Raw genomic sequence first — 15,311 nt, 5'->3', positions numbered from 1 at the left:
CATTTCCTTAAGATCTGGATTCTTGATTAACAACTATCCCGCAGGACACATTTTTCTCTTAGTTTTTTTTTTAGCTATTGCAGTTAAAGCATCCTCTTTTGCTCTTCGCAGGTTAATGTTGCTGATGCCAGATTCCAAGCCATGTATACCTCTCATTTGTTTAATTTGGATCCTTCAGATCCAAACTTTAAGAAAACAAAAGCAGTGGAAAAGATTTTGGAGGAGAAAGCTCGTCGAAGAGAGGAAGGTTTTGCTGAGGCAGCTGGGGGAGGGAACAATATGGCAGAGCCTGTGGCCAAGAAATCCATAGATCCTGCACTGTCGATGCTGATCAAGTCCGTCAAGAATAAAACAGAACAGTTTCAAGCAAGGAAGAAACAGAAAGTCAAATAAACAGAGCTCAAACATTGAAGATGGAAACTGGACTTCTGAATAAATCAGAGTTGATGTTAATTTACAGGTGAAGACCCATCTCCAACTTTTCTGCTAATTCAAGTTTAAATTCTACCAAAGAGATCTGCCAAATTATTTTCGGACAAGTTCACCCTAAAATATATACCGTATATTCCGGCGTATAAGACGACTGGGCGAATAAGACGACACCCAACTTTTCCAGTTAAAATATAGAGTTTGGGATATACTCACTGTATAAGAAATACGACCCGGTGTATAAGACGACCCCTGACTTGATTTCCCTGGGTTAAAAAGTAGTCTTATACGCAGGAATATACTGTATGTAATATAGCCGAAGATAGTTCAGACAATTTGGTTTCATAAAAAAATGACCTTTATTTCTGTCCATAGATGCAAGGGAGAGCAGGGTTTTAAATCCTATGGGGATCCTCCACATTCACTCTCCAACTTGCTATCAGAAGACAGTGACATGGTGGGAGGGCTTGGCAGTGTACTCCTGCTCTTTTTCATGTGATTGTTTGTCGTGCATTCAGACAGAATTCTCCTGATAGGACTCAAGTCTTGGCCACTTTTATAATATGCAGCTGGTAACTGATGTTTGAGAGGTGGTATAAACCCAGTATGGGGAGCCTTTGGCCCTACTTACGTTGCTGAACTGCAGCTCCCACCACTCCTGGCCATTGGCCATGGTTGCATGGACTGATGAGAGTTGGATGTAGTTCAGCAACCAAATGGTTCCTCCTCCTTGTTAGACAAGGGTTCCCTCCCCCAATGGTGTACTGAATATTTTCCAGAGTTGCAAACTTGTTAGCAAAATGGATCAACTGAAAACATGGTATGACTGCCTTAAATGTATGATTTGTACAACTGTAAATAAAACGTGATTATTGGTTCATTTTAATAATGCTTGTGCTTGTCTGTTCTTAAAGGTTTAGGATAGCTTGCAAAATTTCTAGTGCTATGTCATTTTTGACACAGTATGAAATAAAAAGAATACCCCTTCTGCGCTTAGAGCATTATATGTTCCCTTTGCTTAAAATCACCAGGTGCTAATCTCCACTAAAGAGACTTCATTTTCTTACTGCATGTAATTGGTTGAGCAATGAATCCATTGGTGAAATTGGAACATCTAATTGATTTCCCCTAATCCCCTTAGCAGGCTTGGCAGACAGATTGCTACTTTCACCTCTTCAAATAAATGGCAGCTGCCATTCTTGGGACAAGACAGGTCTCCATTGCTGCAATGTTCTCTCACCCAAATCATGCCACAGTCATAATAGGAGAATGCTCTTGTAAGTGCGCTACACAACCATTTAGTTAACAAGGCTAGATTTTTATTTTATTTTTTCAGATTTATTTTTTTCTGGATCTTCTCCAAAACAATACGTAAGGTTTCAGTTCAGTACAGTGCTTAGGACCAAGCTAGATTATTTATTTATTTAGGACGATACCCAGGAAGGAATCTGTTAGCAGATTTTCAGGAGTTCATTCTTGGTGCTCATCCTGAGCAGATTTTGGAGAGCACAAGTTCTTCCCAACTTTCTCCTTTACTGGAATGGCAATGCTGGTTCTTATCCTCAGTCTACAAGTGTCAAAGTGAAAGTGAACGTGTGTAGCAAAGAATGCTTCAAAGCAATTTGTGGTTAGGAATAATTTGCATTTATAAAGAATGAATGGAGCAGGGCCTCATTCTCCTGCCCTTAGTGATGCTACCAGGTAGAAAAGAGCCATTATCCTTGCTTTCCTACAGAGGCCCAGCTCACACTTCCAAGACTACTGTTCATGTATGTACAGGTAAGCTGTTGTGCTGCATTATTGTTAATGAAAAATGGCAGAGTTACTAGCACTCATGTTTTCTTCATTACCTAACTTCTTGTTCTAACATTGCTCAGGTGGACATCCCAACTGGAGCTGAATCTTCTGTCCATGGTATATCTGTTTTTGCATGCTCGGAATGGTGTGTGGGGTGTAGGCAGGGCAAATAGCCATATATGACATGATTTGGTTTCAAGTGTGCTCTGAAATCACACCTTTTACAGCTCACAGTGGAGTGCTTGGAAGATTTCATTTTAAAAAGCACTGGCTTATGGAAACTCCTGGGCAAGGTTTAATCATTTGTATCTGAAATACGAGCATGTTGGAGCAGCCACAGATATTTGGCTAACTTAGAATTTATTTGGAACATTTTCATGGCAAAGCTATCGGAAGAAACTTTATTCTGAGGAAATGCATAAAACACACTTGATTTACATTCCATGCACCGTAAAAAGTCCTTGTCCTCATGGGAATTTGAAGAGCTCAAGCTGCCTTGCGCTATTGGTTTTTGCCACTTCTCTCTTCTTTTTCTGCATTACACATACAGTTGAGGTGGTTTTAAAATAATAAAGCAATCAACAATAGAATAAACAAAATAAAAAAATCATTCCAGCAGCACCTTAGAGACCAACTAAGTTTGTCATTGGTATGAGCTTTCGTGTGCATGCACACTTCTTCAGATACACTGAAACAGAAGTCACCAGATGTTTATCTATAGTGAGAGGGTGGGGAGGGGTATTACTCAGAAGGGGGTGGGAATGGGAGTTTTTATTGCAGGCATAACATGTATCTCAGATACAGCCCGCCCCGCCCCGCCCCGCCCCCAAAAAACACTACAGCTGGATGCTAGAAAAGAGTCTCTGAGATGGGAGTGAAATTCTTGGGCATCCTCAGATAGGCGAAGTGGTTATTGAAATATTCTGCTCCCAGGCCATTTGGGGCTTTGAAGGTCAAAACCAGCAACTTTCTCATCTTTCAAAATGCTAGCTGGGTGGTTGTCTTTGTTTTGTGTTTAGCCTCTATTACCTTAAAGGGGTTCAGGAGAAATTAGTAAAAGCAATTTATACCTGGTGTCAAATCACTGCAAGAGGCAGTCTACAGCAGTTTTGCTCATCTTTAGAGCTGGAGGACTTGTAAGCAGCCTATTTTGGGGTGTATTTGGGGATTTGATTCCTTCACATTGAAGGCAGGTATAGTGGGTTTGGGGGATGTGGGTGGCACTATGGTCTAAACCACTGAGCGTAGGGCTTGCTGATCGGAAGGTCGGCGGTTCGAATCCCGGCGACGGGGTGAGCTCCGGTTGCTTGGTCCCAGCTCCTGCCAACCTAGCAGTTTGAAAGCACGTCAAAGTGCAAGTAGATAAATAGGTACTGCTCCGACGGGAAGGTAAACGGTGTTTCTGTGCGCTGCTCTGGTTTCACCAGAAGCAGCTTAGTCATGCTGGCCACATGACCCAGAAAAACTGTCTGTGGACAAACGTCGGCTCCCTTGGCCAGTAAAGCGAGATGAGCGCTGCAACCCCAGAGTCGTTTTGACTGGACTTAACTGTCAGGGGTCCTTTACCATGTTGGGTTTGGGATTCACGTCACTTAGGTTAAGGATCCTCGTCTCAACATTATTTGGGGGGGGGCTGTTCAAGTTTGGTTCACCCACTTTAAAGAGCATCTTCATCCCTGTAGTAAATAAATTAGATAGATTTGGAAGAGTACTGTTTAGCACAAAGAAACAGCGAATTGGTTTTAAAATTGCCCTGTTATTGTTAGTCTGGCATGCAGATACTTATTCTAACAGAAAATCAAAAGTTGCCAGTTGTGCTTTGAACTGTCATGGGGGAAATAAAGTTTGGGAGAAGGATGATGTGCTACTCTCTACTTCTGTCTCTCTCTGTACTGGGCCTGTTAATTAATCCTCCTAGGTATGTGGGTGTGGGGTGTGTTTTTTTGTATTATTTTTAAATAATTCCAAAATTCAGCCAACTTCTCTGTGCGTGCTTATTCTATCCTCACTTTTTATGTACAGCTTGTATTTGTTTATAAGTTCTGTGTTTGCTCACATGTTGCCAACTGAATAGATTCTTGGGTTTTATCTACACGGCAGACTCTTTCTCCCCTTTCCTCAGAGGCCCAAAGAACTACGCAAGGGATCTTGTTGGGTTTAATGCTCTCTAAATATATCTCAGCATATCACATGTGTCTTACATCACAATGATCTAATGTTTGAAGTATGGATACATCCATTGTGATGTAAGTTTGCAGTGTGGATACACCCATTGTGATGTAACACATTGAACAGCATCCCAGGAGGTCTGATTAAGTGCAAGGAGACCACGAAGCAGGTGAGAAGGAAGGTGGCTCTCTGGCCATTTGGGCTTGGGAACTGTTGTCTTCCATAGGTGGGAGATCTGCTCTACTCCAGATTCCTTGTTACTCTTCAGAAGCTATGTTTACAACCTCAAAGTCCTATCAACCCTGACTTAGATGAGATTTGTGGTCATCAGGTCAACAAAGATTCAGCATGTAGGTAACATTTTATTGAATATGTACCCCACACACAGAGACCTTCACCCCCAACCATAAAGAACCAAATTATTGTTTCTTTGTTATGTCAGGAAACAGAGAAAAGTAGTAGCTACTGGTACATAGCCCTATTAATGAATTTGTTTAAAGCTCAGTAAAAAGTAACCCTGTGTGCCCGCGCATTTAAAAGGTGATTTAGTATCAAGCCATTTCCAAGGTTGGCAGCCATAGTGGTGATTGCTGAATGTGTAAGTCAGGCACTTAAAGATCTTATGTTACAGGTTGGAACCACAAGAGGTTTTGATTTATTTAATAACACAAAGAAAAAGATCAGACGAGCAGAGATAAACAGGCACGCGTGTTTTTTATTATTTCTGCCCTCCAGAATTAAATTTATTATTTCCAATCAACAGCGACAGTTGGTTTTTATTCCCTTTCATATTCCTGTAGCCTCCAAAAATAACATAGCTAAGCCATGCTGACACATAGTTTAAATAAACAGTGCTATTGAAGATTTTTTCCTTAAAAAACAAAACAAAGAAAAGAGCAGCTGAAAATGTTACAGTACCTGTCAACCTGAATTTTATCTTTAGTTATATTACAGTTTTACTTTAAATTACTAGAATTGTGTATTATGTTCACTTTAAATGTTCACACTTCATTTAATATTCTTTTTTTAAAAAAAACTTGTTATGTAACTGTGATTGTAATCAGAATGCCTACTATAACGGCTGAATGGTTTTCAAAAGATTTGATAATATGGTAAGTTGAACTTAAACCTTTTGTCCTGGTAAACTCTTGTGTGTTGATGTTTCCCTATGGAGCCACAAGACCAGGCATCCCCAAACTGCGGCCCTCCAGATGTTTTGGCCTACAACTCCCCTGATCCCTAGCTAACAGGACCAGTGGTCAGGGATGATGGGAATTGTAGTACAAAACATCTGGAGGGCCGAAGTTTGGGGAAGCCTGCCAAGACCATAGGAGAAATTTGTCAATGGACAGATACCAACAATACATGTAGTTGTCTCATTGTTGATGTAATATAATTAAGATTTATTAATGATTTGCACAGTTGGCGTACTGGCGTACTCTGAATCCTCTTGGTTTTTTCCAAATAATCATCTTGTGGGAATGCTGAGAATCAGAGGGCGGCTTGGTGTACCTATATATCTGATGCATGAGACCACAAATCCTTCCCTCACTGCTTTCTTGAGGGGAGGTAATTTGTGAGGGCATTCTCAGCAACAAATATAGTAGCATGAAAATTGAGCGCTGGACTGTCAGACATCCTGCGGTTAGATGTTTCATACACGCAGCCGTTCTTGCTAATGTCAGTGGGTGGAAATAAAGGAGAACTCCAGCCTCAAGCATTTTCATCTCTCGCTCCCCCCCCCCCCCGGCCGGCCGCCTTTTCTGGCTTGGCCCAAGTACAGAGCTAGAGTTGCGAAAGCAAGGGGCAGAGCAAGATCACATTTTACTTAGGAACTCATTGCCATGCTGTGGTTCGTGCACTGGAAGGACTAGCGAGTGGGTGTTAAGACAACTGGGAGCTATAAAGAATGCTATTCTGGCTGATCCAGGGAAGCAGGCTGAAACGTTTTGGTCATGTTGAGAAGGCGACTAGCTGAAGAAAGCATTGTGTGCTGGCAGGATGTCAGGGAAGGGACCCTTTCATGTAGAGAAGGAGCAGCTCCGAGCAGACATGTCCTGCAGCCCTTTTAAAGCTGCTGGGAAGGATCAAACTTTTTGCTTTTGGTAACAAGTGAGGGACTCCTCCCCTGCATGCCCCATTTGCTGGTTTTGCTCTCTTCATTTCATTGTCTTTCTAGCCTGCATTGTCTCCAGTGAGTTCCAATTTAAAATTAATGCAAAAAGTATCCAACAAAATTTGACGGAGCTAAACCATATGTTTAACAAAAACACATCAACCTCACACTCATCCCAAGGCAAACCAAGTACACCCACACCAGCCCCCCTTGTGTTATTTCTTTGAGGTAGAGCCCCTATTTGCATAAATCCTGTATATATGGAAGGTCTTGATCTCCCTGTATATATGGAAGGTCTTGATCTACCTTGATCTACCTGTGCCTGGCCACAGCACCTCGGACTGAAGATGGAGGCTCACAGGAGTTAGTGCTCCTCCGCAGAAATATCAGAAATTAATCCTTTACTCATAGACAATGAGCATGCCAAGGAGAGGGAAAGGCTAGAACCTGTCTCTTTCAGAGGTAGTTTCCCAAAGTGAGATTATGTTTTTGTATGGAAGAGCAATGAATTGCACCAGTTCCCCACCCCTTGCCCAGATACAGGTTGCCCAACTCATGGAGACTTCGGGTGAGTTCACATGACCACCTTAAAGAGCAGGGGAGTTATTTCTACTCCCTCCAGCTGTTCACATCTGCACAGCTTCAATTCATTTTGGTCTGTGCACACACCAGAGGGTATTGACCAGACAGGGATTATCTCAACCCTATGCAAAGGCCATGTGGCAAAGGACAATTTAGGAACATGAAAGTGTGCTACTCTGGTTTACCAGAAGCGGCTTTGTCATGCTGACCACATGACCTGGAAGCTGTACGCCGGCTCCCTTGGCCAATAACGCGAGATAAGCGCCGCAACCCCAGAGTCGGTCACGACTGGACCTAATGGTCAGGGGTCCCTTTACCTTTAAGGACTACAGTCTGTGTGAAGCTAGTTTGAGAAACAATGCATCAGACAGTGGTATATTGTAACAAAAGGGTACACACACATTATGGATAATGTCATGTGGACACTTTAAAAACTCAGCCGTGTATGCCTGCTCAGTCTGCTGTCAGGGTGCTGTTGATGGGCGACCTCAAGCCCTCTGCTCTCCTTGCTTATCTTTCCACTGGACTTGGACCTAGCAGTTCTTCAAACAGAGGTCTGTCTTCTGTTAAGTAGGACAGATGGCTATTGTAGATAGCTGTGCTGTTTAGAACGCCATGTTGTTGTAGCTACTTGTGAGCAAATGACTTAATGAGTTGATGCAGAAATGCCCTTCATAGGGCCTGTCGAAACATTTGAGGGGGCGACTGTGGAAAGTTTGCGTTAGAGAAATGCAACTGACCTTAATCGCTCTGCAAAGGAACCGAGAAATACGGTGCATATCACAAACAGGTCTTGAGATGAAGTGGGGGTTCTATCAGGGACATCACTCTCTTTCTCTCTCTGACACCCGCAAGCAGCAGGCAGACATTATTATGTCCTCTTTTTCCAGGACACATCCTCTTTTTCATACATAGTGTCGTCATAGCAATCCATAGTAGTTATAAGTAGAAGTCGGAAAATGTGTCCTCTTCAGAATATGGCAACCGTATACAGTACAATAAGGTTACCAGACGTCCCCATTTTCCGGGGACAGTCCCTGGATTTACAAATCAGTCCCCTGACAAAATCCTATAATTCCTACTGAAGTTGAAAAGTGACCCCAGATTCATTGAAAAAAATCCGGTAACCTTTGTATAATTTTTTGATGTGGTCATTTGATTCCACATCTTACAAGTACTATGGTCACCACAATGGCTGTAGTAATGTGTTGTTGTTTAGTCGTTTAGTCGTGTCCGACTCTTCGTGACCCCATGGACCATAGCACGCCAGGCACTCCTGTCTCGCGCACTGCCTCCCGCAGTTTGGTCAAACTCATGTTTGTAGCTTCGAGAACACTGTCCAACCATCTCGTCCTCTGTCGTCCCCTTCTCCTAGTGCCCTCCATCTTTCCCAACATCAAGATCTTTTCCAAGGATTCTTCTCTTCTCATGAGGTGGCCAAAGTATTGGAGCCTCAGCTTCACGATCTGTCCTTCCAGGGTGATTTCCTTCAGAATGGATACTACAGAATGTAGTAATGTACTCCAGAACAAATAAGAAAAATTGACGGGAATAATTTTCTTCATAGAATCATTGCCAGGTTGGGAAATAAATGTAATAAATGGGTAATGAAACCCCCGGTAATTAATGTAGACCCCTAAAATAAGACACTATGGGACCATACTACCACTTCCTTGACCAAATACTAAGGGTGATCTTGATAAGCTGTAGTTTGCTAAGGGTTGCTGGAACTGAAGCTCTGTGCCGGGTATACTATAGTTCTTAGGAATCCTTGGGGTGGGATGTGTTTTAAATTTATGTTGTGTGTGCAGCTAAAGCAAGAAATAGCCAAAGGAGATAATGCTGTAATAATAAATGACTCCGCCTACCCTCACATTGCGTTGAGATACACAGACACACAGATACACAGACACACACACAGCCCTGCCTAGTGGTATTATATCCATATAGCATTATTTAGGGTTAGGCTGTGGCTGAGAGAGAAGCATAAAACAAACTTGCACTGCTCTCTACTGCTGTTATCACCATGCTGGAGGTTGAGGAGGGTCAGTTGAGTGGGGGGCAGGGAGTGAGAAATGTCCCTATTTTCATCTGAGGAATGTTGGATGGTATGACAAGTTAATCCAGTGAGGGAAAGTCCCCTTTCCCCTCTTTTGAAAAAGGAAGGAATAATTGGCAAAAATGTATAAATCAAAATCGAATAAGTGTTGGAAATGCAAAGAGAAAGAAGGTACTTTCTCTCACATGTGGTGGTCTTGTAGTAAGGTTAAAGCTTACTGGGGGATGATATCTAATGAATTGAAAAAGATGTTTGAAATAACATATGTAAAAAAAAAAACCCAACCCAGAAGCTTTCCTTTGGGAATTATAGGGGTAGAACTACCTAAACAATATAGAAATTTATTCAAGTATGTGACTACAGTGGCAAGAATGCTATTTGCCCAAAATTGGGAAGAAGTAGTCCCGACGAGAGAAGAATGGATACAAAAACTTATGGACTATGCAGAAATGGCGAAACTTACCAGAAGAATAAGAAATCAAGATAAAAAAGGGGTTTTTTATATAAAAGAATGGAAATGGTTTATTGAATATTTACAAACAAATTGTAAACAGATAAGAAAATTGGCAGGATTATTGTAATAACCTGCAGTTTCATAAAAGACTAAGTTAAGTTAATTTAGAATAAGTTAGAATATACAGGAAATGATAAAAATAAATTTAAGGAACCACAGAAAGAGGAGGAAATAGAGTTTTGAAATGTTAAAATGACTGGTAAAACTATTGAAATGTATATACAGTAACTGAAAATCATAAATAAAAATAAAAAAGGAAAAGGAAGGAATGTTTGTTCCAGAGCCTGCTCAACAATATATATATTCAGGAAAGGCCTGCTGCTCTCACACAGGCATGCTTTGTGGGGATGCGGGACAGGGCCTTCTCAGTGGTGGCTGCTCCCAGACTCTGGAACTTCCAACAGGTTTTTGGGAACTGGCTGCTTTTTAATGGTAATTATTTGTATGTTTTAAAACAGATTTTATACAGTATGTGTAAGGAAAACACTGAGGCCTAATTTGAATAAAATGTTTGGTATCTGGTGGGTGGGGCTTGTGTGTTTTGCCCCGGAATCAGCCTCTCCCTTTAGTGTGTGTTCTGTTATGTTCATTTAAGAATGGCATTTAACAGGGACAAACTGCCTCTTCTTGTTTTTTGCCTCAGGTTATTGTATTTAGTTTCTACCATTATGTTATTTTTTTCAGAGTTTTCTTCATTATTTATATTATTAATTGAATTTATATACCGTCCTATACCCGAAGGTTTCAGGGTGGTTCACAGAACAAAATCAAAATATAAAACCACAAAATATATAACCAACATAAAAACAACCCAATAACACCCCAGCCAATAAAATCCCACATTTAAAAAGGACATATTATTAAAGCTTAGTTTACATTTACATGAGCCACTTATTTTTCCTCAAAGAAAAAGAAACTCAGCTGAAGAATGGTATATCCTAAACTTTGGTGAGTGAGGAGATATTCCCAGTTTGCCAGGAGGAATGATTTTGTTAATCACGCCCCCGACCCTCCCCGCCTCCACAACAGTATGTGTATAGTTTTTAATTGTTTTTAAATCGTGGGGTATTTTTTCCTTTAAAAAAAAGTGATTCTTATTTTCATCTGCAGGCTGCCTTGAGTCCTGTGGGGGGGGGAGGCGAGATATAAATAAATATATATGTAACAATGATTATAATAAAAAGCGGGGCCCTCCCTCTCCCCCTGCTCACTACCATCTTGTTAAACTAACGTTGATTTCTCTCCAGCCTCAGCAACACTTCCGCCACTCTTGGCCCCGCATATGGTGAAGGCACTGTAGCAGGAACCGGAAGTCAAAAAGACGCCGAAAGAAGCCTTGCTTGTCGGGCTTTCTCTTCTAACCTCCAACCCCCGCATCCCTTAGCGTTTCCCTTTCTCGCAGAGGCACAAGCGCCCGGCTGACGACAAGCACGCGGCGGCACGGGTGCGCATGCGCGCGCCGGGAGAGAGAGCCGCAAGCCCGCGCTAACGGGCGGGTGAGTGAGTGTTCCCAACGCAGCCCCAGGCAGCGCCTGCGTTCCCGCCACGCGCCGACGCAAGGCCGCGCGTGCGAGCGACGCTAGGGCAGCCCGGCCTCGCCTCGTTGCGCCGGCGGGCTCGAGCCCCAGTCTCCAGACGCTGACGGAGGAGGGCAGCGCTTGGGGAGCTGGGGGGCGGAGCTTAGCAGGGCGGGCCGGGCCCCGAGGCTGCGCTGGAACCTCGTCCGCGGTGCCTGAGGGGTGGAAGCGAGGCGGGAGCCTTCGAGCCGAGCGAATAGCTCTCCGCCTTGAATTCAGGGCCTCGCCGGCCCAGCAGCCAGGTCCTCTCCTGGGGGATGTGACAAGACTCTTCGCCCCGTATCCTGGGGCTGCTGCTCCCGTCAGGTCCCAGGCAGGGGCTCCCGTTGCATAGCGCCGCGTGGATGAGTCCATTCATGCTACATCCCTCTCAGAGTAGAGATGGCGCTTGACATTTCTCCTGAGTCCTGCCGTGTGAACTAAGGAAACTTCCCCGCCCCCGATTTGTGGCCATTCATGTGGACCATCCATCACCACCTTGGTCTCTGTTGGCTGCTTAGAGCCCAGCTGCGCCCTGCAGCTCTCCTGAGCTTAAGTAAGACCAAGTTGCTTGAGAAGGTTTGGTGGCCTGTGTGTTGAAGTCGCCTCGGGCGTGATGAGATGGGGTTGGTGCTGCGTTTATTGCCACCTTTCTCAGTGTGTGCTTTGCTTCAAGCAGGCTTGCTGTGAAGTAAATGCTATACATGAGGAGAGAGAGGGGAGACTTAATGTAAAAAGGAATATATGTGGTCCAGCAGTAAAGCTACCGCTACATTTGCAAAGCTAAGCAGGCTCTGGTATGGTTTCAGATTGCATGGGAGACTGAGATTCCTGAGTAGATGACCCCTGAGGTCCCTTCCAATACTCTTAATTCTATGATTATATTAAATAAAGTCTTCTATGATTTTTGCATTAATAACATTCTGCACTTCACTGACAAAATGTTGCAGTAGGTTTTGAGATCCTAAAAGGACATGCTGAAATAGTTAACATTCTAATACTGTGCCCAGGTTTTGTGGCAGAGGTGGAGTTTCAGAAGGGGAAGGGAGCCCCTTATTTTGGGGTGACAATTTTATTTTCAAAATGATAGGTCACCGGCTGAGTTTTTTATTTGAGAGAATTGTGATGTTCCATTTGTAAAACACATTCCCATTAGAATTATCAAACTAAGAAGGCACCTAAAGGTTTTCTGTGGTGGTTTTAAAAACCTAACTGCTCTCTATTTGTTTCTACTTTTATTTAAAGGCCAGCTTATTAGCACAATGGAAAAGTCAGATATGTGATACATGACTATATTGTAGAGTGTTGTCACATATGTAGGCTACTATCTGGTGTTTCCTATAATTGTTTTGTACTGAGGGGGGGGGGGTCATCCTACATGGAATGATAGTATTTTCACAAAAAATATACTGCATGAAATCTCCCATGGACAGAAAAATACTATACTGTATGCTTATTAATTTGTTTTCAGGGAGAGTCCTCAGCTGTGTTTTCTCTTGGATGGAACTATGCTATTCTCCACAGAAGATGGTAACGTTGAAGTATGAGCATGGAAAAGGGGATAAGCTCAGTAGAAGTTCTACCCTCCAGATCTTCACACACCACTGCAGTAGGGGAGATGGTGAAAGAACACGAAGCAAAGCAAGCTCAGAAAGGGAGACGAGTGGGATTTGTACTTGTCCATGCAGGTGAAGGCATGTGCGGTGTCCCATAGGAAATTTGTGTACAATATTTTGGGGGAAGGTGGGGGGTAGAGAAGAAATTGATATGCAGGAATTTGCTCTCATTCAGGGCTATGCTTCATCTCATTTAAGATAGGAAGTACGATGCATATATCTTTGCACTTCTCATTTGAGCTGGAGGCATCTCATTTTATGTTTAATGTCATATTCTCCTGCGCTTTCTCATTTGAAAACAAAAACTGTACTGGCCCCTTTTACATTTGTGGCCCAGTGTGGGAGCTGCTTCTGCATGGTGGTGCAGTTTCACACTTTAGCGTTAGGCGTGTGGGTGGGTATTTCTGATGCAGCTGGCACTCTGCTTGGAGACTGGGTGCTGACTGAGTGCTGAAGATGTACATGTTCAGTCCCTATTCTTGAGGTTGCACTGTGCATGTCCTTCTACTGCTGGATTGCACTAGGTGAAGGCAGTTCCCCCACTGATGGCAGTGCATATGAATGAACTTTTAATGAGATGGATGCTTGTTAGCTCCAGGAAGCAGCTGGGCTGTATTTTATATTGGTGAGGAAAGGTTAGTTCCATTAACTTTAGATAAGGTGGGAGGGTCTAACTAATTGAATTAATCCCTTCTCTCCCCCTTCCTTGATATTAGGTGCAGGGTATCATTCTGAATCCAAAGCCAAAGAATATAAGCATGTGTGCAAAAGAGCATGTAGGAAGGTAAGAGTTTGCTAGTTTTGGAGCAAGCGTTTAAACTTTTGGAACTTGTTGCTATATTTCTTCATGAAGTACAGAATTGAAATGTTTCTCTTTTCTCCATGTATACACAAGGATGCCCCCTCCCATAAATATGTAACATAAATTCAAAAATGTCATTCATCTGATAGCAACTTTGAACATTTAAAATTAATTTTTAAATTTAAGTGAGTTTTCTACACAATACTTGAGAAAGTCATCATCTTGTGCAAAAAAAAAAAAATGGAATGCTTATGTTACTTGTGTAGTGGTTCAGCTGCTTCAACACCTTGAGATGCATTGATCTTTTTGCTCTTCTTAATTTTCTCATTTTGCAAGATGTTTTTGATAAACTTTGGATCTTCACAAATTATCTTTTTGTTAGCTCTATATACGCTGTAATCTTATACATATGTACATAGGAGTAAGTCATGTTGAAGTTTGTGAGACTTCTGAGTAGCATATGGTTGCACTGTTAACTATTTTATTTCCATTTTTTCTCTTATTATGCTTGGTATAGTTATAGTATCTGACCTAGATGGCATTGCACTGACTAAAGAGTAACCTGATTCCTTGTCTCTTGTATTTTAACTTCAGCTTTACCGCTATTTAATATGTTTTAAGAGTTTTAAAATCTCAATCTTATTTGTATAGTTACATATTTAGAACTTGCTTAGGAACAGCCATAAAAATATTTTTCTGAGTTAAAGTGGGATTTTGTATTGCTTCTCACTTGGGCTTTCTTGAACCTCTTGGAGGGAAGGAATTCTCAAATTGGGGAATAACAATTGGGAATATCTCCTTGTATCATTGTTAGGAACCCAAGCTCAGCAGTCTATAGAAATCATGATAGGAAGTGAGGAAGGCCCAGAGGTAATCTCTGTCAATTGGAGCTCTTCAGATGTGTCTCCAGTGTTATAGTAAGCCACTCCAAATATTAGAACATCAATGGAAGATGTTCCTTGTGGATCCTCTCCCCTTCCCAGTCCATCAGATGTTTGGATTGCTTTTAGTTGCTCTGTTTGGAATTTCACTTCACTCTACTTTCTGGACAGAAAGCCAACAAATGTCTAATCTGAAAGCAAGCCTTATAACAACTTTTTCGCCCAGTGTGGCATTAGGTTAATGCAGTGTGTGTGTGTGTGGTGAAAATCTGTTTCAGAACAGAAGTATGCTTTCTTTACAAATCCATAGTTTGAAAATTATTTTCTCATTATTGAGTGGTTTGTTTCCTATTTCATACAGTGAAACTGGGGGGAAATTCAATTTTTCTCTGTGTAAATGGTAGTGCTGGTATTTTAATGTCCTATTGTTATCTTAATATGTGAAGTACAATGTAGTCAGTGGTATTATGTGGTGCCTTAATTTAATAATAGTGAAATAAGTGTTTAGTTCCTTTATTTCCCTTCTCAGAGTACTCCATACACCAGGGATGGGGAACCCCCTAGATGCTAGTGGATGGCAGCTCCTCTATTCCCAGACCATTGGCCAGGCTGGCTGGTGCTGATGAAGTCTAGCAACATTTGGAGGACCACAAGTTCCCCATCCCTGCCCTGCACCCTTCTTGATTATAATTATGCTTTGTAATGTCTGTCTCAGGACCAAGTGTCTGGCCTTTATTGTATAGAAGATTTAGCATGTAAAAAATAAGAGGCAAAACTTTATATCCTAAAA

General features: G+C 42.2%; 2 protein-coding genes across 5 annotated transcripts in view; both read left to right on the top strand.

Annotated features, from left to right (window-relative positions):
• ESF1 (ESF1 nucleolar pre-rRNA processing protein homolog) overlaps window positions 1-1,591 on the top strand; it is a 29,423-nt gene extending 27,832 nt beyond the window's left edge. The window contains exon 14 of the mRNA XM_035110058.2: window positions 112-1,591. Within this exon, the coding sequence (XP_034965949.1) occupies window positions 112-393 (282 nt within the window). The 3' untranslated portion in view covers window positions 394-1,591. The remainder of the gene's footprint in view (window positions 1-111) is intronic.
• Window positions 1,592-11,046: 9,455 nt separating this feature from the next.
• The window catches only part of TASP1 (taspase 1), a 60,357-nt gene continuing 56,092 nt past the window's right edge, over window positions 11,047-15,311 (top strand). For 2 of the 4 annotated variants that reach the window (XM_060272424.1, XM_035110065.2), the window contains exons 1-3: window positions 11,047-11,162; window positions 12,694-12,910; window positions 13,555-13,622. In XM_060272424.1, the coding sequence (XP_060128407.1) occupies window positions 12,766-12,910; window positions 13,555-13,622 (213 nt within the window). In that variant the 5' untranslated portion in view covers window positions 11,047-11,162; window positions 12,694-12,765. Of the gene's footprint in view, window positions 11,163-11,283; window positions 11,779-12,693; window positions 12,911-13,554; window positions 13,623-15,311 lie in introns of those variants that run through there. The other 2 variants (XM_035110063.2, XM_035110064.2) reach the window with 2 other exon arrangements.

The sequence above is a fragment of the Zootoca vivipara genome, chromosome 3 (genome assembly GCF_963506605.1).
Source record: "Zootoca vivipara chromosome 3, rZooViv1.1, whole genome shotgun sequence".
NCBI classification, from domain to species: Eukaryota; Metazoa; Chordata; class Lepidosauria; order Squamata; family Lacertidae; genus Zootoca; species Zootoca vivipara.
This window is presented reverse-complemented; position numbering and strand designations above follow the sequence as displayed.